The 25,203-nt window shown below is 52.4% G+C and overlaps 1 protein-coding gene across 11 annotated transcripts in view; it reads right to left on the bottom strand.

Annotated features, from left to right (window-relative positions):
* Nucleotides 1–25,203, bottom strand: part of Pnpla6 (patatin like phospholipase domain containing 6) — a 30,411-nt gene that overhangs the window by 3,382 nt on the left and 1,826 nt on the right. For 9 of the 11 annotated variants that reach the window (XM_028857333.2, XM_028857332.2, XM_028857337.2 and 6 more), the window contains 26 exons: nucleotides 24,994–25,076; nucleotides 24,741–24,838; nucleotides 20,346–20,486; nucleotides 20,096–20,255; nucleotides 19,595–19,675; nucleotides 19,311–19,439; nucleotides 19,026–19,106; nucleotides 18,771–18,936; nucleotides 18,363–18,446; nucleotides 17,826–17,935; nucleotides 17,528–17,695; nucleotides 17,358–17,435; nucleotides 8,890–9,095; nucleotides 8,500–8,631; nucleotides 8,291–8,414; nucleotides 7,943–8,056; nucleotides 7,685–7,760; nucleotides 5,579–5,719; nucleotides 5,313–5,376; nucleotides 4,637–4,805; nucleotides 4,276–4,458; nucleotides 3,658–3,776; nucleotides 3,277–3,433; nucleotides 2,844–2,960; nucleotides 2,686–2,755; nucleotides 2,123–2,239 (listed from right to left, as the gene is read on the bottom strand). In XM_028857333.2, the coding sequence (XP_028713166.1) occupies nucleotides 2,123–2,239; nucleotides 2,686–2,755; nucleotides 2,844–2,960; nucleotides 3,277–3,433; nucleotides 3,658–3,776; nucleotides 4,276–4,458; nucleotides 4,637–4,805; nucleotides 5,313–5,376; nucleotides 5,579–5,719; nucleotides 7,685–7,760; nucleotides 7,943–8,056; nucleotides 8,291–8,414; nucleotides 8,500–8,631; nucleotides 8,890–9,095; nucleotides 17,358–17,435; nucleotides 17,528–17,695; nucleotides 17,826–17,935; nucleotides 18,363–18,446; nucleotides 18,771–18,936; nucleotides 19,026–19,106; nucleotides 19,311–19,439; nucleotides 19,595–19,675; nucleotides 20,096–20,255; nucleotides 20,346–20,486; nucleotides 24,741–24,838; nucleotides 24,994–25,076 (3,168 nt within the window). Of the gene's footprint in view, nucleotides 1–2,122; nucleotides 2,240–2,324; nucleotides 2,442–2,685; nucleotides 2,756–2,843; nucleotides 2,961–3,276; nucleotides 3,434–3,657; nucleotides 3,777–4,275; nucleotides 4,459–4,636; nucleotides 4,806–5,312; nucleotides 5,377–5,578; nucleotides 5,720–7,684; nucleotides 7,761–7,942; nucleotides 8,057–8,290; nucleotides 8,415–8,499; nucleotides 8,632–8,889; nucleotides 9,096–17,357; nucleotides 17,436–17,527; nucleotides 17,696–17,825; nucleotides 17,936–18,362; nucleotides 18,447–18,770; nucleotides 18,937–19,025; nucleotides 19,107–19,310; nucleotides 19,440–19,594; nucleotides 19,676–20,095; nucleotides 20,256–20,345; nucleotides 20,487–24,740; nucleotides 24,839–24,993; nucleotides 25,077–25,203 lie in introns of all 11 variants that reach the window. The other 2 variants (XM_037198405.1, XM_028857331.2) reach the window with 1 other exon arrangement.

Genomic DNA, 25,203 nt, shown 5'->3' with positions numbered 1-25,203 from the left:
CCATACGTTGAAGATCATCCTCAACTACGTGGTAAGTTGGAGGCCAGCTTAGGTTCAACGATGGCAACAATAAGGAGCAGGACCAGTGAGGTGCTCCACAGGAAGGGGCGCTTACTAAACCATGATGACCAGAGCTCAACCTCTGGGACCCACAGGGTGGAATGAGAAACCTAACTCCTACGAGTTGTCCTCCGACCTCCACATGCACACATGAAACTAAATAGTATGTAATTATTAAAAAAAATGCTTTCTTCATGGAAGTCAAGCACAGGCCCAGATGCACACCGTGTGCTGCAGCTGCCAGTCTCCTGGTCTGTGAGACCAGAAGAGGGGGGAGGAGGGGGAGAGAGAGGGAGTGGGGAGAGGGGAAGGGGGAGAGAGGGAGGAGGAAAGGGGAGAGGGAGGGAGGGGAGAGGGAGGGAGGGGGGAGAGGGGGAAGGGGGGCAGAGGGGGAGAGAGAGGGAGTGGGGAGAGGGGGAGGAGAGGGGGAGGAAAGGGGACAGGAGGAGGGGGAAAGAGAGGGGGAGAGAGAGGAGGAGAGAAAGAGAGAGGGAGAGAGATGGAGGGAGAGGGGGAGAGACGGGGGGGGGGGGAAAGAGGGAGAGAAGGGGAGAGGGGGGAGAGAAACTGACTTACAAATATGGCGGTACACTTTTTGAGAGTGAGGGTTTCTCTGTGTATCCCTGGCTGTCCTGGAACTCACTCTGTAGACCAGGCTGGCCTCCAACTCAGAGATCCGCCTGCCCCTGGCTCCTGAGTGCTGGGATTAAAGGGGTGCGCCACCACCGCCCGGCAAGAGGCAAGAGGGTGAGTTGTGTTTTAGAGGCACACACCATCCACCTCCATCTGCGCTTGTGAAGTCAGTAGGCATGCAGGGGATGTAGCTCGGTTAGTACTGTGTCTGCACAGCATGAAGAAGCCCTAGGTTCCACCCCTAGGACCATGTAAACCGGGCATGGTAGAGCACATCTGGCATCCCAGCAGCCCAGAGGTGGAGGCAGGAGGATCAGAAGTTCAAGAGCATCTCTGATTACCTACCAAGTTTGAGGCCTGTCTAAAAATGTTTTAAGTTGGTGGATATGAAAAATGCTTAGCTTGGTCACACGGGCACTTTACTCTATCTACATGTCTATGCACACATATTCCACAGAGTGTGCAGGACAGGTGTGAATGAACACACTGGTCACTGGGTAAGTGACATCTCAAGTATGTGTTTATTCAGATGCGTGCACGTGTTCTACCCACGTAAGCACCCGAGAGAACAAGTGTGCGTGGGGAACTGGTGTGCATGGGCAGGAGTGCGTTCTCTGCACATCTGCACATGTGACTGCAGCAGCCCTTGCTCCTCATGTGTGCACCTCTCTGTGTCCACTGTAACACATGAGAATGGCGAGGCACTTCATTGGTTCATTTACACACAGTCTGGTCTGGCATGGTCTCTGCTTCCTGATCCTCCTGCCTCTCTCTCCCGAGTCCTGGGATGACAGGTGTTCGGCATCAGGCCTGGTTTGTGTGAGCAGGGGGTAGAATGCAGAGCTCTGCTCACACTAGGTAAGTTCTTCACCAACCGAGCTCACTTTTAATTATGTATATACTGCGATAGGGTCTCATGGAGCCCCAGATGGCCTCAAATTCTATGTAGCTAAGGATGGCCTTGAACTTCTATTTTTGTTGTTGCTTTGTTTTATTTGTTTGTTTGTTTTTTCCAGACAGGGATTCTTTGTGTCGCCCTGGCTGTCCTGGAACTGGTTTTGCAGACCGGGCTGGTCTCAAACTCAGAGATCCACCTGCCTCTGCCTCCCTAGTGTATCACCACTGCCAGGTGGCCTTGAACTTCTTATCCTCCTGCCTCCACCTTCCAAATTCTGGGATCACGGTGTGTGCTACTACCATGCCTGATGTGTGTACTTTTCAAATGTTCACGTCACTGTCCACATACACTCACATGACTGTTTGTGTGCATGAGTACATGCATGTCACTCTACATCCCTGCATAAGCTGTGTGTGTCCTGAGCTTGTCCATCCACATGCACCAGCCCCTTCAAGTCTGCATGTGCGGGAGTCAGCGTAGGCACGTGCCCAAGATAAATGTCCATGCAGATGTGAGTGGGCAGCCACTTGCCTGGCAGGTTGTTGATGTAGCCACCGTCCATGAGCAGGTGCCCATCCTTCGGGTCGCACAGCGGGGGCAGGTAGCCTGAGAGCGTCATGCTGGCACGCACATACCGCCACAGGGAGCCTGCCCGGTGGGATACACAGACACAGACACGCACAGACACGCTCAGACACACTCGGAGGCCCGGCCAGCCCTTGGGCTCGCTGACCTGGAACGTTGTTAACGTAACACCCGTCCACCAGCAGGTGCCCGTCCTTGGGGTCGCAGAGCGGGGGCAGGTAGGGACAGTAGGAGGCACTGGCCCGGACGTAACGCCACACACAGCCTGTGGGGGATGGCGGGAGGGGGTGAGGTGCCCGACAAGCCTCCCAGCTCCCCACCCCGGAAAATGGACATACCTGGGGCCTTCGGGACATTAGTGGGTGATGGTTAGTGGTCGGTGGACGGGCCCAGGTGGACGGTCACTTGTGTTAACAACGTCCCAGACGCTCAGCTGCCCCTCCCCTACAGCCCACCCCCACACAGCTGGCCAGCATGGTTGTAGCAGGGCCAGGCAGGATGGCACCCACCATCTTTGTGGACACGCATGGCCGAGGCAGTGATGTCTGTGGTCACATTGAAGTAAGGCAGCCACAGGTCCTAGGAAGGGGCAAAAAAAACGAGGTAGCAGGGGGTAGAAAGCCCATGGGAAGAGACAGGCAGGGCCATGTGTGGGGGATGGACAAACCTCAATCTGCTTGTCCTGGAAGACACGGTGGATACTTCGGTTAAAGGCTGAGCCAGTAAACATGGAGGTGACGGGGTATGTAAGGTCCAGTACGGGCTCCAGTACAGAAGTCATGCTCTATGGATCAAATGGTCAGAATGAGCGGCTCAGAATCACAGAGATCATCGCTCCAGGAACAGCCAGGTACACACAGGGACTGTGAGTGCCACTCGGTACCACGATTGCTCTAGCTGGAGTTTGGGGATTAGAGTCACTGGCTAAGAAGTCGCAGAAGGGTCATCTGAGGTCCCAGTGAATTACTCTAAGGATCTAGGCAGAATCTCCCGAGCATGGAACCCTGCCCAGACCACCGGATCGGGCTACGACATCATCACAGGTCTCCCTGCACTTCTGGGGCGCTGCCACCCCATCACCTTACACCCATGAAACACACCTTGGCCCATTCCCGGGCTCGCTGTTTAGTGCGGCTGGCGCTGCGTTCCTCCGCGTACAGGGCCCCGATGAAGGAGCCGATAGACGTGCCGCCCACAAGGTCGACGGGCACCCCTGCCTCCTCCAATGCCTTCAGCACCCCAATATGTGAGCAGCCTCTGCAGAATAGAGGGGGCCCAGTGACAAACTGGGGATCTGCTAGGACCTGCCCCCACGAATTCTGCTCCCACTTCTCCTGGCAAAGAAAACTGTGACCAGCTACCAGGCTATGGGGTCTCTCCAAGGTAATAAGCTCCACTCACTGGTCACCCTGGCCCTGCCCCTTAGGATTCCCCAGCAAGGAAGCTGTATCTTTGAATACACCCTCCGCCCTGCCCCTCACCTGGCTCCGCCCCCACCCAGCACCAGGGCAATAGTGTTTCCAGTGAGCACCCGGGCTAAGCGGGAGAAGTCGCTGTGCCGATCTGCACGCCTGGAGAAAACCTTCTCATACAGCTCGTGCTGGGATCCAAGAGAGAACAAAGATGCATTAGACTCTGGTAATAGGGGTCAGGTCCAGCGCACCACTCAGGCACCCGCTGATCTTTGCTACCCATCCCCGCCTGGTCCAGACTCGGTCTCAGCTCCCTAAGTCCTGCTTCTAGACAGGAGAGGGTGTGTCTCCTAGGGGCCCTCTCAAGGCCCCGCCCAAGCCCTGGCCTGCCGTGGAGCAGCCTGTAGCCCTATATTTCAACCTTAGGCAGATGAGACTTGGCAGAAGAGGGCATGGCATCAAGCTACACCCACAGGTGAAGGGCTGTGTCCCCGGTCCGGAGCAGCAGGGGGCGTGCCACGAAGGGCCCGTCTCCAAGCCATGCCCAAACCTCAACCGCAGACAGAAGGGCAGTTACCCTCAAGCCCTAGCCTCGCTGGAATGGAAGTAGCCCCCAAACCACACCTGCAGAAAGAAGGTGTACCTCCCGAGGCTCTGACGGCGCCGCACCCAAGCCCCGCCCCTCACCAGTTTAGCCGGGCTGCGGCGCGAAAAGAGGCGGCGCGGGCAGCGCAGGTGCAGGTGGCCGGAGCACCAGCTGCGCATGTTGAGCCACTCCACTGTGCGCGCGGGGCCCGGGCCTTCCTCCCGGTGCAGCAGGACCAGCTGCTTCAAGGCACGCACGGCAGTGTTCTCCAGCATCTGCTCCAGCTGTGGAAGACAGAGGCGGGTGGGGGCCGCTGAGCCCTTCTCCACCTTCACCTGGCCAAACTCGGCCCCGTCACAGAGTCACAACACCTTTTACAGGTGCAGAAGGGCAAGGGATGGATGGGATCCCGAGGGGAGGGTGGGAAGGGGCGCGGCGGATTACTGCGCATGGTTTCCAGACCTGACCAACGGTGGGCTCCTGGTCACCCAGGCCCACAATGAGGATGCAGTCAGCCTGGCGTAGGCAACGCACGGTCCAGGGGGTCAGCGATGTGTCAGTTTGGTAGAGCACAATGCGATGGGCATCTTCCTGCTGGGCCAGCCACCCTGACAGCCGGAATTCTTGAATGCTGGGATGAGATGAGTGAGGGTCATCTTGGAGCTGGCCTGGGGTCCCATAGCCTCTCCCAATATACAGACAGTGTAACCCTACTGCTGGGAAGAGTTAGACAGTCCATGGTCCTAGCAGTTACAATTCACGCCAAAGAGGGGGCGGGAGGGTGTCGGAATGGGGACTCAGGGGTTGCAAGGGCATACATATGTTTATTTTTACATACTGGTTTTGCATTACTTTGCTATGCGACATCATCTACAAAAATACCGAGAACCATGTAATCAAATTACAAATAATAATAATAATAATAATAAAACACTCATAAGTATGTTTTGAGCCACGCTCGTAGCAACGGGAGCTGCATATGGCCCCTGGGTTTCTAGTCTGACAACCCTGCCAGGAAGAGAGATTTGCCCACTTGTCTTCCCTACTGATCCCACGGATGGGACTCCTTGTTCAGAAGCCTAGCATTCCGACCACGTGCCTCCCACCCTTCCAGCGTCCCTCCCCAACCCCCACAGACCTATCCAGTGCTGAAGCCCCCAGCCGCGCCCGGATGATGTCGCTGTTGAGAAGGAGCGTGGGACCTAGTGGCAGTTGAGGAACGGAAATCAGGAACCTGGTTCAGCATTTGGGAGGCCTCTGCTCGAACAGACACTTTTCACCCGTTGCTGTGGCTTAGGGTCTTTTTCCATCCCACCCACCAGCCCCCACCAGCCAGGGTCTATCCACTTATTAGGGCTGACTGGTGTGCGTGCACGTGGTTCACTGGACAGACTTCCCACTCACCAATAGCTTGCAGAGCATGCTGCAGTTCCAGGGTGAAGGCCATCATGGGCACCTCAGCACACACGGGGAGGATGGCTACAGTGGACAGGTTGCTGGCTGGGTTGGTCAGTTCGGAGTGCTGGGGGACACTGAGCCCAGAGCCTGTTGAAACACCAGGAGCAGACTGGCTGGGCAACTCTGTGTCTGGAGAAGTGGATGTCTTCTTTCTCCCCACCTCCACTGCTATCCCTGCTACCTTATGTCCCTTTCCACCTCCTCTTCCACCTCCTCCTCTTCCCCCACCTTCCCCCTCCATACTTCCTCTCCTCCCTCTTCATCCTCCACCTTCTCCTCTCTCGCTGTTCTCTGTCCCCCAGCCCCTCACTGCTCTGAGCTATTATTATGGCTGTTATTATGGTACTCCATGCTGAGGCCATGGCTGTGGTAGCCGACATACAATTCTACCCTTGGGTGTCTCTTGTTGAGATGTGCCAGTACCCTTCACTTCTGGCCTTAGTCTCAGTGAGAGCCGTCATGCAATTTTGTTGTTGCCGTTCTTTTCTGAGACAGGGTCTCATGCAGCTGAGGGTGACCTAGAAATCCTGCCTCCTGCACCCGACCCCCAAGTGCTAGGATAACAGACATGTGCTATATACCCAGCTACCCATTATGCAACGTTAGAACCATTCAGATTCACTCCATTCTGACTTCAGCCACGGTGTCCCAACATCAAGCTAGACAAGTACATACTTTTGACTCATCCGGATGGAGATGTCTCTGCCCAGGCCTCACTTCATACCTTACCTCCTGGTTGGCTCTTCTCTCCCATGTGACACACTTCACGAACTCAAACACTTTCCAAGGCTCTTTGCTCCTGACCCCATCTCTCTCCCTCTCAAGTTACTCCTTGTGGTGGTTCAAAAGCACCAACCCTGGACTAGGGCTATAGGTCAGTTGGTGGAGGCACTTAGGAATGCTTGGCTGCCCAACACTCTGAGTTCCAGCCACAACATCACGTAAACCTGATGTGGTAGCATATGCTTGTGAGCTAGCACTCAGAAGGTGGAGGCAAGGGCATCGTCAATTCAAGGTCATCCTTGGCTGGATGATGAGTTCAAGCCCATCCTGGGCAACATGAGACCCTGTCTCAAAACAAACAAGCAAAGCCCCCAAACCACCAAACCTCGTGTGGCCCTACCTACTTCTCCACATCTAGCTTCAGGTCAACTGTCAAGGCTCAGCCCACAGTCCTCAGAGGCCCCTCCACCCTTCCTTCTCCCCACTTTCTGCCTGCAGCCCTGTGTAGTTACCTTACTTTGTTTCCCTGTCTGTACTCACCAGCTCCTGACGCTGGGATCTTTGTGTGTGTTGTTTAAATTATGTCTTTCCTACCTACATGCCCTTGACCTTTATTCCCTGGATGTCAAGGTTTACGTGGGGGAAAGGTTAGCAAAAATGTAAAAATGTAAAGCTCAGGCCCATTCGGTGGCATGGCTTAAACAGACTGCACTGTGATTATTCTAGCTCACAGAAACCACACTCCAGTAGCTAGAACCACACTTCCTAGCCGGTCAGTTCAACTTCAGAAGCCATTTACCAATGTGCCCCGGTGCCATATGCCAAGTGCTCTCTTGTTATTATATTTTGAGTCTCTCCCAAGATGCTCAGGTTGCATTCTATTGAGAGTAGGAACCAACCTCCCGGCTGAAAAATCCACCCCCATGGACCTACAAGATGGCTTGCAGGTAAAGGTGTTGCTTTGAAGCCTGATGGCCCCAGGACCCATATGGTGGGAGGTAGAAAACTGATTCCTCTGACCTTCACACATGTTCAGGGACACACACACACACACACACACACGATAAATAAGTGTAATAAAAATGTTGCCCTTATTTAAAAAAAGAATCCGCCCACTAGCATACTTTAAACCAATCAACAAGCTGCCCGAAACAAGGACTACATTTCCCAGCATACACTAGATGCACGTGTGATAAGGGCAGCCCCCATTGGGACAACTTCCGGTCTCAATCCCGCCCCCAGCAAGATCAAATTTAGTTTCCAATCATGCTGTTTGATAGAATGCTCTGGGCACACCAGTCCACTATGCCCCGGGGCTGGCAAACTCACCTGGAAAGGGTCCTTGCAACTGCTGCAGATTGCCTAGAATTTTCTGACTCAGGAGATGAATAAGGCGGGTCACGACCTGAGGCAGGGGTTGGGGGAGAGCGAGGAAAATTGTGTTTAGCGAGACAGAAGGGTCCCACCTTCGCTTCCTTCACCTGGTAGGCTAGAAATCCTGTCACTTGGGCTGCACCCCGCCCAGGGCAGCCCGGCACACTGAGGCTCCGCCCCCTACCGTCTACCTTCCCAAACCAGGAGATGCACCTGTGGGTACCGACGTTTGATGTGGCCTAGGGTGCCTTCCGGGAGCTTGGCCAGCTCTGTGTCTCGCACGGCGTGCACAGTGGTGGCTCGTGGCTGCCGGGTCAGCGCCTCCACCTGGGATACAAAATAAGAATTCACCTCAGGTGAGAATGGAGACCTGAAGAGACTGATTGAGGGTGGAGTCCAGACTCCTCACCCACCGGGACTGATTGCTTGTGACTCTCAGGGAAGTGGCCTGGGTCGGGACTGAAGTTGGGGATGCATTCTCCACTTCCATCAGATTACCCAGGTGATGTGCATATAGGTGAAGGGCTGGTTATGCTTGGAGAGAGAAGGGGGTGCCCTTACCACACCAATGAGATCCCCGCGGCCGTACTCCCCGACGAGCTCCTTCTTGCCACTGCCCCGTTGGATGACACTGCGGAGCCGCCCATTTAGTACAATGTAGGTGCAGTCTGACCGGTCGCCCTGCCTGGGGTGGACGAAGAGCGGAGTCAGGTAAAACTGGAGGTAGAGTCTGAGCAGGACAGGATCGGGAGGCAGGATCAGGGTGGTACCTGTAGAGCGCGCGGCCGGCCTCCACAGCGGTCCAGTCGATGGCAAAGTCCATCTGGCGCACGAACGGCGACATCCTCGCGGCCACCGTGTGCGCTGCACTCAGCACCACACTGGGCTGTGCACGCATGATCCTGCAAGCAAAAAGAAGGGGTGTGTGGGACGAGGCCTTCTCGGGACGTGTTAAAAGGAAAGAAGAAAACGGGTGTCGGCTAGGGAGTGAGACAGGAAGGACCAGAAACGGCCTTAGAAGGTGTTGGGAGGCCCTATCTGGGGGCTCCTTCCTGCCCTTCTAGAAACGGGGTTGGGGGATGAGGTCTTGGTCTCGCCTTGGGGGGAAAAAAAAAACTGGACGGCGCTCATCCCGGTGCCCACCCCAATCTCAGCCTTACTCGTAGAAGTCGGACTTGGAGATCCGCAGGAAAGTACAGTCTCTCTGGGCACGTAGTGTGAAGATGAGGGGTTCTCCGGTGAGCACGGCCAGCTGGCCCACCAGCTCTCCGGGCTGTGCAACAAACAGGCACACTTCCTCAGCCTTGTCAATCATGCGTTGGTACACGTGCAGGCAGCCCCAGAGCACAAAGTGCAGGCTCACGTCCTGTTAGGACAGAGGTTGGGCAATGAGATGAGCCAGCCACAGCACCTCTCCCCTAAGCTCAGGTCAGTGCACCTCACAGGACGGCTTCAAGAAGGGTTAAGAAGAAAAGGCTGGGGATATGGCTCCTACGGCAGAGAACTGGCCTGGTGCGCCAGAAGCCCTGCCTTTCATACACAGCCGTGGCGGTGCACACCTATAGTCCCAGCACTCAGCACTCTGGAAGCAGAGGCAGAAATGCATACGAAGGAAGGAGGGTTCAAAGTCACCCTTGACTACAGAGCAAGTCTGAGACCACCCTGGGCTATCTGAGACCCCGTCTCAACAACACAAGTAAAAAAAAAAGAGAAAAAAGCAAGCCAGCCGAGTGTGGTGTTTCCCACCTACAATTCTAGCTCTTGTGAGGCTGAGGCAGCAAGACAGCTTGAGTTTGGAGCCAGCCAGAGCTACACAGTAAGGCCGTGTCTCGGAAGTAAGACGGAATAAAACACAACGGATGGAGATGTAACACAGTTGGTGGAGCGCTTGCTTAGCACGTGATAGCCCCAAACTCAGTTCCCACCACCACATAACCTGGTGATGCATGACTCCAGTCCCAGCCCTCGGGTGCAGGTTAAGGTCGTCCTCAGCTGCAAACCCCGTTCAAGAGCAGCCTGGGATACGTGAAAACCCGTCATGATTTAAAATGTAGCTCACTGAAGCGGAGCGCTTGCCCAGAGGAAGCCGAGAGTTCAGTCCCCAGCGCCGGACACACAGGTGTCTTGGTGCACATCAGTAATCCTCACTCTCATAGAATGCAAAAGTAGGGGATGGAAAGACTGGATATGAACGATTGGTCTGTTTTTGGTGTCCAACATAATTGTTCCCAGGGACACCTTGTAGATACCAAAATTCATGATGCTAATTCACCTGGACAAAATGGTGGTGTATTTGCATAGAACCTGTACACACTATACACTCTCCTATAGACTTTAAACTATTTCCAGGCAACTATTTATACTCTAATACTATGTAAATATTGCTAGACTGTATTGCTTGGGAAATGTTGTACCTGTCCATACAGACACATAGTCTTAGGCCTACCTATACTTTATTTCTCTTTTCTTTTTTAGAAACAGCGTCTCACTATTACTTGCCTGGCCTGGAACTGCTATGTAGACCTGGCTGGCCTTGAACTCTAGAAATCCACCTACCTCTGCCTCCAGAGTGCTGAGATTAAAGGTGTGTGCCATCATGTCCAGCCTTTTTTTTAATGATGTGTTTCTGTTGTATGTGTATGAGTGTTCGTTTGCCTGTGTATATGTGCACCATGTGCCTGCCTGGGTGCTTTCAGAGTTCAGAAGAGGGCGATGGATCCCTGGATCTGGAATTACAGGCAGCTGTGAGCTGTGTGGGTACTGCGTGTTGAATCTGTGTCCTCTGGAGGAGCAGCAGGTGCTCCTGAGCCATCTCTCCAGCCACACTAGGTACATTTTCAGTCTTTGCTGGTTGAATTCTGCGGCTAGGATGGTCCTATGTACGTATTTATACCAGAATCTGCACCCGGAACAGACATTGCTAATGGGTCACCAAACTCAGAGGCCAGATTAAGGCCCATGAATTCTTTTCAAAAGAAACCCAGCAGGAGGCTGAAAAAACTACACAGAGCCAGGCCTGGGCAGATGCCTGTAATCCCAGCACTTAAAAGGCAGAGAAAGGAGGATAAGGAGTTCAAGGCCAGCCTGGGCCATGTGAGATCGTCTCATAAAAATAAAGCAGACACATTTATGGAGAAAGAAAGATTAGTGATTGCCAGGCCTTCGGTGAGAGGTTGGTAGCTAAGATCTTTTCAAGGCGATCAAATGTCTTAAAATTGATCCCACAACTCTGTGAATGTATAAAAACTCAGTAAAATACACACTTTAAACAGGCAAACTGAATGAGTTATGAACTACTATTCAACCATGGGATCCCCCTTGAAAAGAGCCTCTCTGGGGCTTTTGCCTGGCTCAGAGTAAAAGCACTTGCTCCCAAGCTTGACAACCAAATTCAATCCCCGGGCCCCAAAGAGTGGCAGAACTGACTTCCAAAGGCTGTCCTCTGACCAGCACGTATGCTTGTGCACGCATGCCCACATACACACCCGCAAGCCAGCAGAGAACAAAAACCTTTAAAGCAATAGGTCCCTTGCGCTGGTGTAACCATTCCATTTGATCCCCGACTGCTTCTGTGTCCTCCACGGAGCATGTCCCTTTCTATTTCGAGGTATTTCAAAGTATCTTTCTTTTTTCCCACCCCTCCCCCAGTGCTAGGGATCAAACAGGTCTTCAGCCAGGTGTGGTGCCAAGGTCAGGAGGCAGAGGCGGGAGGGGCTCCAGTTCAGGGCCCCCTGGACTACAGGGAATTCCAGGCTAGCCTGGTCTACTTGAGACCTCAAAAAAGAAAAAACGGGGACAGGCAAGATGCTCAGCTGGTAAATGTACTTGTTGCCAAGCCTGACAACCTGAGTTCAATCCCAGGTCTCCTGTGGTGAAAGGAAGGAAGTGGCTCCCCAAGCTGTCCTCTGACCTCCACATGTGCATCATTTCATGAACGCGCGCGTGCACACACACGCATGCGCGCACGCACGCACGCACACAGCACACCACTCCTGGCCGTTCAGGCTAGGCAGCGTCACCCCAGGACTTTTGCACAACGTGCTCTCTATCTAGACTGACCTTTCCTCCACCTAACCCTAACTCAGCGCCCCACCCTTCCTGCTCCGCTGGTGGCGCTCACATCCTCAGAGGCACTGCCCCATCAGCAGTCTTTGTAGTGCCAAGAGCGTGGCCTTTGTAGCTCTCAGCCCTGTGAGTTTGCAAGGATTTGTGCGCTGCTCCTCTGAGCACCGTCCGTCCGTCAGAACCGCTGACTCACCAAAAGCACACAGACATTGTTTTGCCTCCTGTCTAGCAAGCAGGACAGGATCCCGGACACGGCAAATGCTCAGTATATGGCTGTTTCTCTCTTTTGTGGTTAGTCTCACCAGCCAGACACATCCCAGCCCCACGCCTTTATAAAAGAGGAATTGAAACCACCTAGAGATGGGAAGATCTTTCTCTGTCCAGCACACCAGCCTGTCTGAGGAGACACAGCAGCAAGAGTGATGAGGGGCAAGGTGAAGAGACCCACGTGCATATGTGCCAGAACCTTCTGAGACAATTTCCAGGCAGTGTTCGGATTACATACAGGAATTATTAAAACCATGCTATGGGTGTTACTGTATTGGGAGTGTGTGTGTGTGTTCACACAGGTTATGTGTCATATGAAAGCCAGAGGGACAGCCTGGGTGTTGTTCCTCAGATGCTGTCCATCTTCTTTCTGTTGTGATTTGCTTGAGACAGGGTCTCATTGTGTATCCCTAGATGGCCTAGAACTCACTGTGTAGCCCAGGCTAACCTCAACCTCACGGAGATCTATCCTTCTTCTGCCTCCAGAAATGCATGTGCCCCTGAACCTGGCTCAGTTTTTTTTTTTTTTTTTTTTTTTTTGAGACAAGTTTACCCATGGGACCCAGCGCTTGCTTAGCTTAGGCTGGGGGGTTAGCAACCCCCCAAGTCTCCTCCTGTCTCAGCCTCACCTTGGCTGAGGTTACAAACTAAGAGCACCCTGGGGATTTGAACTCTGGTCCTTGGGCTTGCACAGCAAGTTCTTTCACCAGCTGAGCTGCCACGACTGCCAGTTCCAGATTAGGAACTTTTTTTCCAAACAGGTTTCTGTATGTAGCCCTGGCTGCCCTGGAACTCTCTCCGTGTAAACGGGACAGGCTGGCCTCACAGAGATCCACCTGCCTCCAAGTGCTGGATTAAAGGGGTTCGCCACCACCACCAAGCGGCAAGATTAGGAAAACTTTAGTGCAGGACTTCAGGGTCTTGAGCATGCTAATGAACTCACTCAGAATTTCCAAGAAAGGATAAAACAGCATTTCTCAAAACCTGTTTAACCAGATCCCTTGTAATAACTGAGTATCCCTTATTCACCGTGCTTGGGACCAGAAGTGTTCTGTGTTCTGGAATCCTCCTTCCTGGATTTTGGAATATTTGCAGAAGTAAAATGAGGTATCTTGGTGACAGGATACAGGTCTAAACAGGTGTCATTTTTGTCTCATATATATCTTATATGCATAACCTAAAGTTAATTCTTTTTAGTTTAGGCTTTTTTTTTTTTTAATTGGTTTTTCGAGACAGGGTTTCTCTGTGTAGCTTTAGAGCCTGTCCTGGATCTCACTCTTTAGCCCAGGCTGACCTCGTACTCACAGAGATCTGCCGGTCTCTCCTTCCCCAGTGCTGGGATTAAAGGGGTGCGCCACCAGCGCCTGGCTAGTTTAGTCTTTTCAAGACGTGGTCTTATATAACCTAGGTGGGCCTCAAACTTGCTATGTAGTTGAAGAGAACCTTGAACTCTCCCAATCCTCCTGCCTCTACCTCCCCAGTGCTGGGATTACAGGCAAACAGCACTACACCACACCCTGCATTTGAATGTGGGAATGTGGGTTCTGGGCATCAAACTCATGTCCTTGTGCTTGCAAAGCACATACCTTACCATCTAAGCCATCCTGCCAACCCCTTAATGATAATTTTATACACTATTTTTAACTACTTGTTGGACTGAAATATGTCCCAGGTCAAGTGTGGACTTCTTACTTATATCATGTTGACATAATGTTTAAGACTTGGGAGCACTGTGAACTTGAAATTTTCCATTAGAGATGCGAGTTATGCCTTAGAGATGGTGCAGACTTGGGAAGAAGCTTGTGGACAGCAGGGTTTCTCTGTATTACAGTAACAGGCTTCTGACACGTTGATACTTTAGTCTGGACGAGCTGTTGCATTGCTTGGGGATTCTAGTATCCTGTCTAGGGGGCACACACACACTTCGCAAGTCATAGCAATCAAAAATGTGACAGTTCGGGGCGGGCACTAGCAAGGCTCGGGGGCTAAAAATGCATATTGCTACTGTAGGGGACCCACGTGTGCTTCCCAGCACCAAGGTACAACCACAATTGCTCACAACTCCAGATCCATGGGATCCGATGCCTCTGGACTCCACAGGCACCTGTACTCACGTGCAAATACTAATACACATAATTTTAAAAATTAAAAAAAAATTTTTTTGACACAGGATGTGGTGTGGTGGTTTAAAGAAAATGGCCCCAAAAGGAGTGGCACTATTAGGAGGTGTGGTCTTGTTGAAGGAAGTGTGTCAATGTAGGGGTAGGCTTTGAGGTTTCCTATGCTTAAGCTATGCCCAGTGAGACAGTTCACTTCCTGTTGCCTATGAATCAAGATAGAGAACTCTCAGCTCCTTCTCCATCACCATGTCTGCCTGCACGCTGCCATGATGATAATGGACTAAGCCTCTGAAATGGGAAGCCACCCCAATTAACTGTTTTCCTTTATAAGAGTTGCCATGGTCATAGTGTCTCTTCACAGCAATAGAAACCTTACACAGTAAGACACAGGGTCTTACTATGTAGACCAGGCTGGCCTCACACTCAGAAATCCTCCTGCCTCTGCCTCCTGAGTGCTGGAACTAAAGGTGCGTGCCACTAACACCCAGTTAAGATAAATCTATCCATTTTCAAAATGCTGGAGTGTGTGTGTGTGTGTGTGTGGGTGGGGGTGGCTTAGCAATAGAGCACTGGCCTAGCGTGGGCAAAGGGTGTGGGTTAAGTTTCCATCACACACACATCCACACACACCCACACATACATGCACACGCACACACACACACCCCGTGCGCACGCACACACATACACACACACACATACACACACACACACACACAAAATTTTTTAAATAAGCACTGAGGCCTAGAGAATAAGTGAGTGGTTGAAAAGCACTGGCCACTCCGCAGAAGACCTGGGTTCAGTTCTCAATACCCACCCACATTAGGCAGCTCACAACCATCTACAACTCCAGATCCAGGGGCTCTGTTGCCCTCTTCTGGCCTTCACAGGCATTGCGCACACATGGTGTATATACATATATGCAGGCAAAACACTCATAAAAATAAATCAAGCTAACCAGGCAGTGGTGGCACACACTTTTAATCCCAGCACTTGGGAGGCAGAGGCAGTCGGATCTCTGAGTTTGAGGTCAGCCTGATCTACAGAGTGAGTTCTAGGGTGGCCAGGGATACACAGAGAAACCCTGTCTCAAAAATAAATAAATAAATAAATAAATAAATCCTTCTCTAAAAAGCACTGGTGCGAGACGTTAGAGATGAGCAGCACCACAGCCATCCCAACAAAGCCAAGAAGACGGACAGAGCAAAGCCTCCTGCAGGGGCTGCAGACCAGTCAGGCCTTTCTGCAGCCCAGGCTGGGTCCGACTCAGCCACCTTCGGGGCCTGGGTGACTGCGCTTCCTCAACCCTGGGGCCACACAGGGTTGACATCGGCCTTATCTGACTTCCTCTCCTGAAAGGAGCCTGTGCCTGCTAGAGCAGCTGAGGGGATGGTAGAACACCCTCATCACGTGACAGGACCTCTCAACTAGGAAGAGGATTCACATCCCACCTGACCCCCCAACTCCAGCCCCGGTTCTCAGAGCCTCCATCCCGCCTCTGGCTTCAACTGTCACTAGAGACACACTGAGCTGCAAGCCCCTGTAAAGCTGTTCCTGGGTCGTCCCCTCTGTGCTGGCGCAAGGAGCTGAGGGCTCTGTCTATCATCTTCACACCCAGACTGAGGAGGCCAAGGACTTTCTAGAGTCTTTGCCTGGAGTCACACAAGGAACTGGACACAAAGTGTGGATTTCAACTCAGGAGTTGGGAATGGGCTCCGCTGTTAAAGCACTTGCTGCGAAAGTGTGACAATCAGAGTTCAGATCCCCAAGAACCTACAGAAATGTCAGGGGGGTATGGCAGACCACCTGTAATTCCAGCCTCAGGAGGAGACTAGATCCCCAGCACAAGCTAGCTAGTGACTGAGTATATTGGTGAACTCTAGGTTGGAATGAGAGATGTTGATGGAGGATAATTCCTGATATCAACCATGAGCCTTCAAATTCATGCATCCATGTGCACATGCATGCATTCATACAGGCATCCACACAAATGAAAACAGTATGCACATGTATACACACACAAAAAAAAGAAAGAAAGAAAGAAAGAAAGAGAGAAAGAAAGAAAGAGAAGAAAGAAAGAGAGAGAGAGAGAGAAGAGAGAGAGAGAAGAAGAGAGAAAGAAAGAAAGAAAGAAAGAGGCTGGGCGGTGGTGGCGCACGCCTTTAATCCCAGCCCTGGGGAGGCAGAGCCAGAGTGGATCTCTGTGAGTTGGAGGCCAGCCTGGACTACCAAGTGAGCTCCAGGAAAGGCGCAAAGCTACGCAGAGAAACCCTGTCTCAAAAAACCAAAAAAAAAAAAAAAAAAAAAAGAAAGAAAGAAAAGGAATGTAGACTTCAGGTCTCACCAATTCATCCCAGATTCCCCTCCTCCACATCTGAATATAAGATCCTAGCTTCTTCCCTTGATGGGCCTCACATTCGCCATACAGAGAACGGAGGGATATGGAGGAAATGGAGACACACCGTCACACCCCTGATGCCTCAGGCTCACCCTACGCGCCTGTGAGTGGACGGAGACCACAGAAACATGCAGACTGAGTTGGGATGCTGCCCAGTGGCAAAGTGCTTGGCTAGCATGTGTGAAGTACTGGGTTCCATCTCAGTGCCAAAATTACAATAAGTAGCAGTAATAATTATAAAGATGAATGAAAGACCCACCTAGCTCCATGCCAAGAACCACAACCATGGCAGACACAATTGATGACTGTGCCCTTCCTCTGCATCCTTCTCAACACAGGAGAGAATGTATGGTCTCTGGGTCAACTTCACACACACACACACACACACACACACACACCTTATCTCTATTTTTATATTAATAAATATACTTATTTCTTGGCTTTTAGAGACCATGTCTCATGTAGCTCAGAGTAAGTTTGAATTCATTACATAGCTGAGGATGACCCTGAACTTCTGATCCTCCTGCCTCTACCTTCCGGGTAGTAGGACGGCAAGCATGGACCACCACACTCAGTTTACATCGTGCTGGGGGTGAAGACAAAGCTTCGTGCACACCAGGAGTGTACTCTACCAATGGAGCCGCATCCCCAGCCCTGTTCCTGCCCATTTAATGAGCACCTCTCCGAGCAGGCAGCTCTGAGGCCAGAAGGAGGTACATCACAGAATCATGGAGGCCACGAGAGGAGAGATCTGGTAGCACAGGTCAAGGGTCAGCCTTACCTGGTCTCCCTGGCGGGCTATGATGGTGCCGGCTTTGGCGTGATGTAGCAAGACTCTGCTGTTCAGTAGAGAGGGGTCCTGGGGAGGGAGGGAAGGAGGGAGTTGAGACGGACCCAGCCAGCCTTTCGCCTGCCTCCCTCATACCCTGCTTCCCTCCACAGTCTGCCCACCTCAATCCGCATCAGCTTGGCTAGCTCTCTCTTTGCAGCCTCAAAGATGCTGCTTGTCTGGCGGCCCTGGTAGGGCCCGAAGGGACAGCCACCTGTGGCCGACTCATCTTCACAGTAGCTGTATTCACAGGCACCCGCTGGCTGCTCCCGGGGCTCCTGAGTCGGGGTCTGTGTAAGGCAGGACATGTGACCCCCTGTGAGCCCCCCAGTTGACCTTTTCATGTGATTCACCAACTGGCCAAGGCCAGAGTTCTGAAATGGGGGCTGTGGTGAGATGGGAGGAAAGAGGGGGCCTCACCCTAGCAGACGATGTCTGAGGTCCCCCAGAGGCCTCTTCCTGAAGGGACACAGATATCCGGCCACGCTCATAGGCCATGTCAAAGTCGGAACGAGGCCCGCCCTGCAAGCCTATGCATGGAGGAGAGACAATAAAGCCAGTAAGGATGGAGCTGGGGTGGAGCTCAAGGATGAAGTATTTGCCTAGAATGTGTAAGGTCCTGGGTTCCAGCCCCAGCTCCAAGTAGGTAAGAAAACAAATAAGCTAGTGACCACCACTATAACCAATCTTAATTCCAGGCTAATGCTGCAACCATGACAGACATGACCAGTTGATGACCACACTTTACTTCTGCAGCTTTCTTAACACAGTTGGGAGGAGAATGATCTCAGAGCACACCCACCAAAAGTAAGAACCAAGGAAATAGGATCTACATGCCCATTTTGTAGGTAAGAAAAGCAAATCAGGACTGAAAAGCGGCACGTCCTGGATTCAAATCTAGACCCTTGGCGGCCCTTTCCGTACCACGCACCCCTTCCTCCCGCCAGGGCTCCAAACCTGAGATGTCTACTGGCATGGAGATGCAGCGGCTCAGCAGAGGGGCCGAGGGGCTTTCTAGAGATGTGGGCTTCACTGGGTCCCCTGGGGAGACAAACGCTCATGAGCCCGCGCTCAGACCCACAGACCTCAGGCTAGGGCTAGAGAGTGGGCACCTGGGGCGGGTCAACTGAAATCTGCAAAACCAGGCTCGGTAATAAGGGCGTCAGGCTTGGTGCCCCGAGTTCTAGCCCTGGTAGAAAGAGAGAGCCAACTCCTGCAAGTTGTCCCTCTGACGGCCACTGCTTGCTATGGCATGTGCACACCCCCTCCATAAATAAATACATGTAAAAAAAAAACACACAGCATCGAGGGACTGGAGAGCACAGACGCCACAGACGGCTGGGGAGAGCAGGAAGCCCCAGGTACCTGCAGGTCCAGGCAGTGGGGCTCCGGTGGGGTCAGGGGGCCGGCCAGAGGTCTCCTTTGGGGCCTCCTCGGCACCCGAGGTGCTGACGACCCGTTTAGAGCCTCGGACGGGGCTGGTGCGGGTTGGGAGGCCAGGGCTGGGGAACAGGCGTAGGGGCTGGATCTCCTGAGGCAGGGGGGTGGACAGTGATTGACAGCATGACTAAGTGTCCCCCACTCTGTCTCCACGTCCTCCCGTGCTTATGTCGCACTCACGTGGCTGAAGAGCTCATTGGTCAGACCCAGGTAATTGTGAAGCGCCAGGAAGGTGACTCTCTGCAGCCTCACCATGATGATCTGCAGGGGTGGGGCAGGACCAGGAGAGGGGCGTGGTCAGACAAGTGAGCAGTGAGCACCAGCGCCCACCGCGGAGGTCTGCTGCTCCGGAGTGATAAGCGACAAGTCCCGCCTATCCGCCACAGCACTGATGCCTGGGGTAGGCGGGGTGGGTACCGGGCGGGGTGCTCTGCCGCCCACGGAGGAGGCGAAAGGCCAGCTGACCTGTACCACTCGGACTAAGCTCTCGGGGTACTTGGTGAAGACGGCCGAGAAGGCTTCCACCGGGAGCCTCAGCACTGTAGAGTCCCGGGCAGCCCGAGCCGACACAGTCCGCTGGGGGTGCTGGTGACCCTGGGGGGTGCGCGGGAAGAAGAGGGAAGATCAAGACCTGGGAGCCCACTCGCAGCTCCTTGCAGCCCCCCCCTGGTTCAAGTGACCATGAGCGGCATCAGAGCTCATGAAATGGGGACTCCCACCTTCCTACCCAGCATGGAGCTGTCACTCACGGTGATGACGTCAAGGATGCTCAGGAGGCTGTTGACGCTGTCTCCAGGGACGACTTCCTTCACCACACATTCCTTCCCGTCCTGAGACACAGAGGCCGTTGACCAGTGCTAGCCGCCTCCCAGTGGCTGGCACTGGACCTGACCTCTGATTCACCCCAGTAATAACCGAACTCACCAACCTGTTTCCTGCACATCATTCCTTGTCCCTCCCTCTGTGTGGACCTCCCCAAATGGTCACTCAGTCCTCTGATACTTTTATAGCACTAGAACTAGAACCCAGAGCCCTGCACATACCAGCCGAGCACTCACCAGCGAGCACTTCACTGGGGGATCCCAGGCAGAGTCTCTACTACTGAGCCCCACCTGCTGTCCCTCCATTGAGCTCCACACTAAGCCATCATGAACCTCACTTCTGACCACACACTTTCAAAGGCAGTGTCCAACTCCAGGAGAAACGCCCAGTGCCCACCCTCCCACAGTGGCCCTGTGGGGTCCACTCACAGGTCCTGGCAGACAAAGCTCCAGTAGCCCATCTTGAACCACGTAGATGCTGGCATCTGGCTGCCCGGGCCGGAAGACGTAGTCCCCCTGCCCAAGACGCTGGAAAACCATGTGCCGGCAGAGCTCCAGGAAGAGCGGCTTCTCAAAGTGACCCAGCACCCTGTGGGAAGGGCAGTGAGAGAGGGTGGGGGAGGTCCCAGCAGCCCCGGGCCCTGCAGGGACCTCGGGACATCCAGACCCTGACACTTACCGGACATTCTTGAGCATGTAGAGCACCTCAGAGGGCAGGTGGGAATTGGCCAGGTCACCTTCTGTGAGGTCAGCCTCCAGCACCGAGGGTGGGGGCTCCTTCCGCTGGAGGGTTGGGGTCTCCTTCTGGATCCGCAGGATCCTGATGGGGAGAGGGGTTATCAGTGGTTCTCAACCTTCAAGACAGCTCCTCATGTGGTGACCTCGAACTGTAACATTATTTTCATTGCTACTTCATAACTGCAATTTTGCTACTGTTGGGAATTGTAATGTAAATATCTGTGCTTTCTGATGGTCTTAGGTGACCCCTGTGAAAGGACAGTTTGACCCCCAAAGGGGTCGCGACCCACAGTTTGAGAACTGCTGGGTTAGAGGATGACAGAAGGCTCAGGAACCCATTTACCTCTTCCCTCTCGTTTATACAGAGCAAATTCCAGCCCACTGCCAGATCAGGCCCTCTACTTACTTTTATGATTAAAGTTTTATTAGCACACTGCCATGTTAATTCATGCATGTATTACTTATTACCTCTTACTTCAAAGGCAGAGTTGAGTAGCCAGCACAGAGACTGTATATGCCCCACAAAGCCTAAAATGTTTGCCCTTTTACAGAGTATATACATGGTGGAAACTTGAGGAACTTTCTTCTCCAAGTCATAGGGCTCTGGAATGGACCTTTTAGTTTCTCAGGGGTTTATTTTATTCATTCACAACTTCACCCATATATCTAATGTACTTTAATCATACCCTCCATTAGCCTCTCTAACCCTCTCCTTTCTGCCAACCCCTTCTTTTTGGGAAGTCCCCTTCCTACTTTTGTGGGGTGTCTTGTTTGTTTTTGTGGCCCACTGAACTTAATTAGGGGTGCCTGCATGAGCATGGGTTAGGGGTTATTTACTTGAACAAAGGCAACTTCCCAGTGGCTACACCATTGAGGATCATGGCTCAAAGCAATCACTGACAGCCCATACCTCCTCCAGGAGGGGTGGAGCCTCATGAACCCCTCCCCTGGACTCTGCACTCTCAATGACAGACTCCTGATGGCAGTCAGGGAGATGGCTCAGTGGAGAACACTTGTTGTACAAACTTGAGGACTTGAGTTTAACCCCCGGCACCCACGTGTCTGAAGGCTCAGTGTAGGTGGCAGTGGCGACAGGCAGGCCTCTAGGGCTCCCTGGCCAGTCATGGGAAATGCCAAAGGCATGAGCTGCAAGTGCAGCGAGATCCCAGTCTCGAGGGAATAAGGGAGAGAGCAACCCAGCACCACACCTGATGTTCTCCTCTGTGCACCCACACACACGGTGCACACACCACACACACCTATACACTAAATTAATTAGTTAAAAAGAAAAGGCAGAGCTGGGCGGTGGGTGGTGCATGCCTTGAATCCCAGCACTTGGGAGGCAGAGCCAGGTGGATTTCTGGGAGTTCCAGGCCAGCCTGGTCTACAGATTGAGATCCAGGACAGGCACCAAAACTACACAGAGAAACACTGTCTCAAAACACTCACAAAAGAAGGAAAGGAAGGAAGGAAGGAAGGAAGGAAGGAAGGAAGGAAGGAAGGAAGGAGGCAAAAAAGGGAAAGAGAAGAGAAGGAAAGGGAAAAAAAGGAAAAAGAATGAGAAAAATGAAAGACCCATGAGCAATCCTCCTCTTAGGTCTTAATGAATGAACCTCTGTAGCTTTTCTGATGGAGACAGATGCCTGAGCTAGCCCTCCTCCAGTGTTGAGAGCCTGAGCTAGCCCTCCTCCAGTGTTGAGAATACAGTTACAGCAGTTCTGCTAAGAACTTGGGGAAACTCCTGTGAGCCACAGTGGCTGTGGGACAAGCCCCTTGAGAGTCTTGGGAGAGACCCTGTCATATGAACTAAATTCTGTGATATGGAGAAACCCAGATAGACCTCTTTGTTTTGTTGGTAGTTTCAGACAGTGTCTCATCTAGCCCAAGCTGGCTCCACACTTGGCTAAGTAGCCAACGCTGACCTTGAACTCTTGAGAATAGAGACAGCAGGTGTGCACCACAGCATACCAGGCTTGGACAGAATTCTTCTATGAAGGAGATCGGAAGCTTCCCCTGGCTCACAGTTCTGAGATAATCGTCCTGAACTCACAAAGACATTGAGACAGACAGGGTCTCTCAGTGGTGTGGAGCTCACCAAGTAGGCTGTGCTGGCCAGTCAGCGAGACCTAGGGTTCGCTTGTGTCCACTCCCCCAGTGTGGAGATGACAACTGAGCTACCATGCCCAGCCCCGCCCCGCTTTTTAATGTGGGTTCTGAGGATCACACACGGATACTGAAGCTTGCAAGGCAAGTGCTCTACCACCATGAGCCGCCTCCCCAGCCTGATCATAACAAACCAGAAACAAACAATCCTTCTACCCAATCACAGGACGCTCTGTAATCCCATGGGTTATCACTGAGTTCAAGGATGGCCCTGGTGTTAAATACACCCTTGAGAAAGACCTTCAGGTGGACCTCCTGGTGCAAGAAGATCCCTGAACCATCTCCTCGCTTACAGAGGTCCCTGAAAGAGCCTTCTCAAAGACACCGACAAACACCAGAGATAACCTTCCTATGTTTGTTTTTTCCTTCCTTCCTTCCTTCCTTCCTTCCTTCCTTCCTTCCTTCCTTCCTTCCTTCCTTCCTCCTCCTCCCTCCTCCCTCCCTCCTTCCTTCCTTTACTTTTTCAAGACAGGGTTTCTCTGTGTAACAGCCTTATCTGTCCTGGAACTCACTCTGTAGACCAGGCTGGCCTCTAACTCATACAGTTCTGCCTGCCTCTGCCTCCCAAGTGCTCAAATAAAGGTGTGCGCCACCACCATCCAGCTCCTTCCTATTTCTAATTCGAAGGAATTATTTTCTTAAAAATTTTAACCTATATTTGTTTGTTTGTTTGTGTCTGTCTAGGTTAGAGGACAGACAGCTTGCAGGAGTCAGTTCTCTCCTTCCCCACGTGGGTTCTAGAGGTGGAGCTCATGTCTTCAGACTCAGCAGCAAGTGCCTTTACCCACTGTGCCATCCCACCGGCCCACAGGAAGAAGGCAAACATGATGAGCACGGCCTGTCATTCCAAGTACTCAGGAGGCTGAGACAGAAGGATCACACGTTCAAGACCTGCCTGGGCTACAGCAAAATTCAAGGCCAACCTGGATAACTCTGCCACACCTTGTCTCAAAAAAAAAAAAAAAGTGTAGGGCTTGAGTGTGGCTCACTGGCAGAAATGCTTGCCTAGCATGGCCACGTTTCTGAGTTTGATATTGTGTACAAAGTAAATTAAATAAGCTCAATAAAACAGAAAAGTAGGGCCAGCAAGATGGCTCGTGGGCAAAGGCAATTTCTGCCAAACCTGCCAACCTGAGCTCGATCCCTGGGATTCAGATGGTGGAAGGAGAAAACGAATCGCCATACACATGCTATGACATGTGCACCTCCACATGAAACACATAAACAATACATAAATAAAATTTAAGTCAAGTAGGGGCTAGGGATATATCTCAGTGGCAGAATGCTTGCTGCAAAAATGAATGAATGAATGAATGAATGAATGGGGATGTGGCTCAGTTGTTAGACTGCACAAAATGCCTTGAGCTTAATTCTCTGGACCATATTAAGTCAGGCATGGTGGCACACACCTATAATCCCATCACAAAGGAGAACCATGAGTCAATGTTAGTCTTGATTATATAGAAAGTTCCAGGCCAGCTTGGACTAAATGAGAACTTTTCTCAAAAAACAAAACAAACCCAAGCAAACAACAACAACAACAACAACAACACACACACACACACACACACACACACACACACACACCTTTAGATAGCTCCCAGGGGAACAACACAGAAACTCAAGAGAGATGCTCTCCTGGATGGATAGAGTGATGCCCCCGGAGAATCGCCAAACAGCCCCTCTAGCTAGCCATACAAACATCTGAGATAACTGCAGTAAGTCACTTTGAATAAACTCTCCAACACCTCAGACACCAGGTGTAGATACCTAAATATCCGGCAGATAGGCTTCGGGGCAGGCGAACATTATTGAAACAAGCCTCAAGCCACGGGCATGTCCACACCAAGCCCCTGCCAAGTGAGAGCCTTGGGATGTCCCTGTGATGTGGAAGGATTTCCAAGACAGTCCATATGTTTTGTTTTGTTTTGTTTTTTCGAGACAGGGTTTCTCTGTGTAGTTTTGGTGCCTTTCCTGGGTCTCGCTCTGTAGCCCAGGCTGGCCTCGAACTCACAGAGATCCGTCTGTCTCTGCCTCCCGAGTGCTGCGATTAAAGCCGTGCGCCGCCGCCACCGCCGCCCGGCTGACAGTCCATGTGTTAAAATAACTCTGAGGTACAGGTGTGAGTTGACCCTGCCCAGCACTCGGTATGATACCCAGTGCCCAGCCTTACTTTTTGGCAATGTTAAGCATCTTCAGTTTCTTCTTCATGCGGGGCCGGGAAGTGGTGGAGACTGATGTGTCCACCAGGGAAGAAGTGGACTGTGATACCTGGGAGAATCAAGAATGTGAGGTCAGTTGGGGAAAGAGGAAGGGCAGGTCCAAGGGGACCTTAATAAAGGCAGAGGTGCCCACTGATAAGTGTAAATAGGAAAAGGGCCGGGCTCCTGTGGTCAGCCAGGCCAGCAGGAGGTCCTGGAACTCACCTTCCGCATAATCTTCCGGCCATAGAAAAGCACTTTGTCCCGCTTCCGGAACCGATACCGGGGGCCCTCCGGGGCTGGAGTTTCTGGGGATAGGTGGGAGAGGAGGGAGGGGGCTTTGAGCTCGGCGCAGGCTCCAGCAAATCCCCACCCCTGCCGCCTGGGCTCTCCGGGTATTGCAGCTCCCCCTCCATCCCTACTGCCTTCCCCCAG

The sequence above is a fragment of the Peromyscus leucopus genome, chromosome 23 (genome assembly GCF_004664715.2).
Source record: "Peromyscus leucopus breed LL Stock chromosome 23, UCI_PerLeu_2.1, whole genome shotgun sequence".
Lineage (NCBI taxonomy): Eukaryota > Metazoa > Chordata > Mammalia > Rodentia > Cricetidae > Peromyscus > Peromyscus leucopus.
The sequence above is the reverse complement of the archived record's forward strand: the minus strand, read 5'-3'. Positions and strand labels throughout refer to the sequence as shown.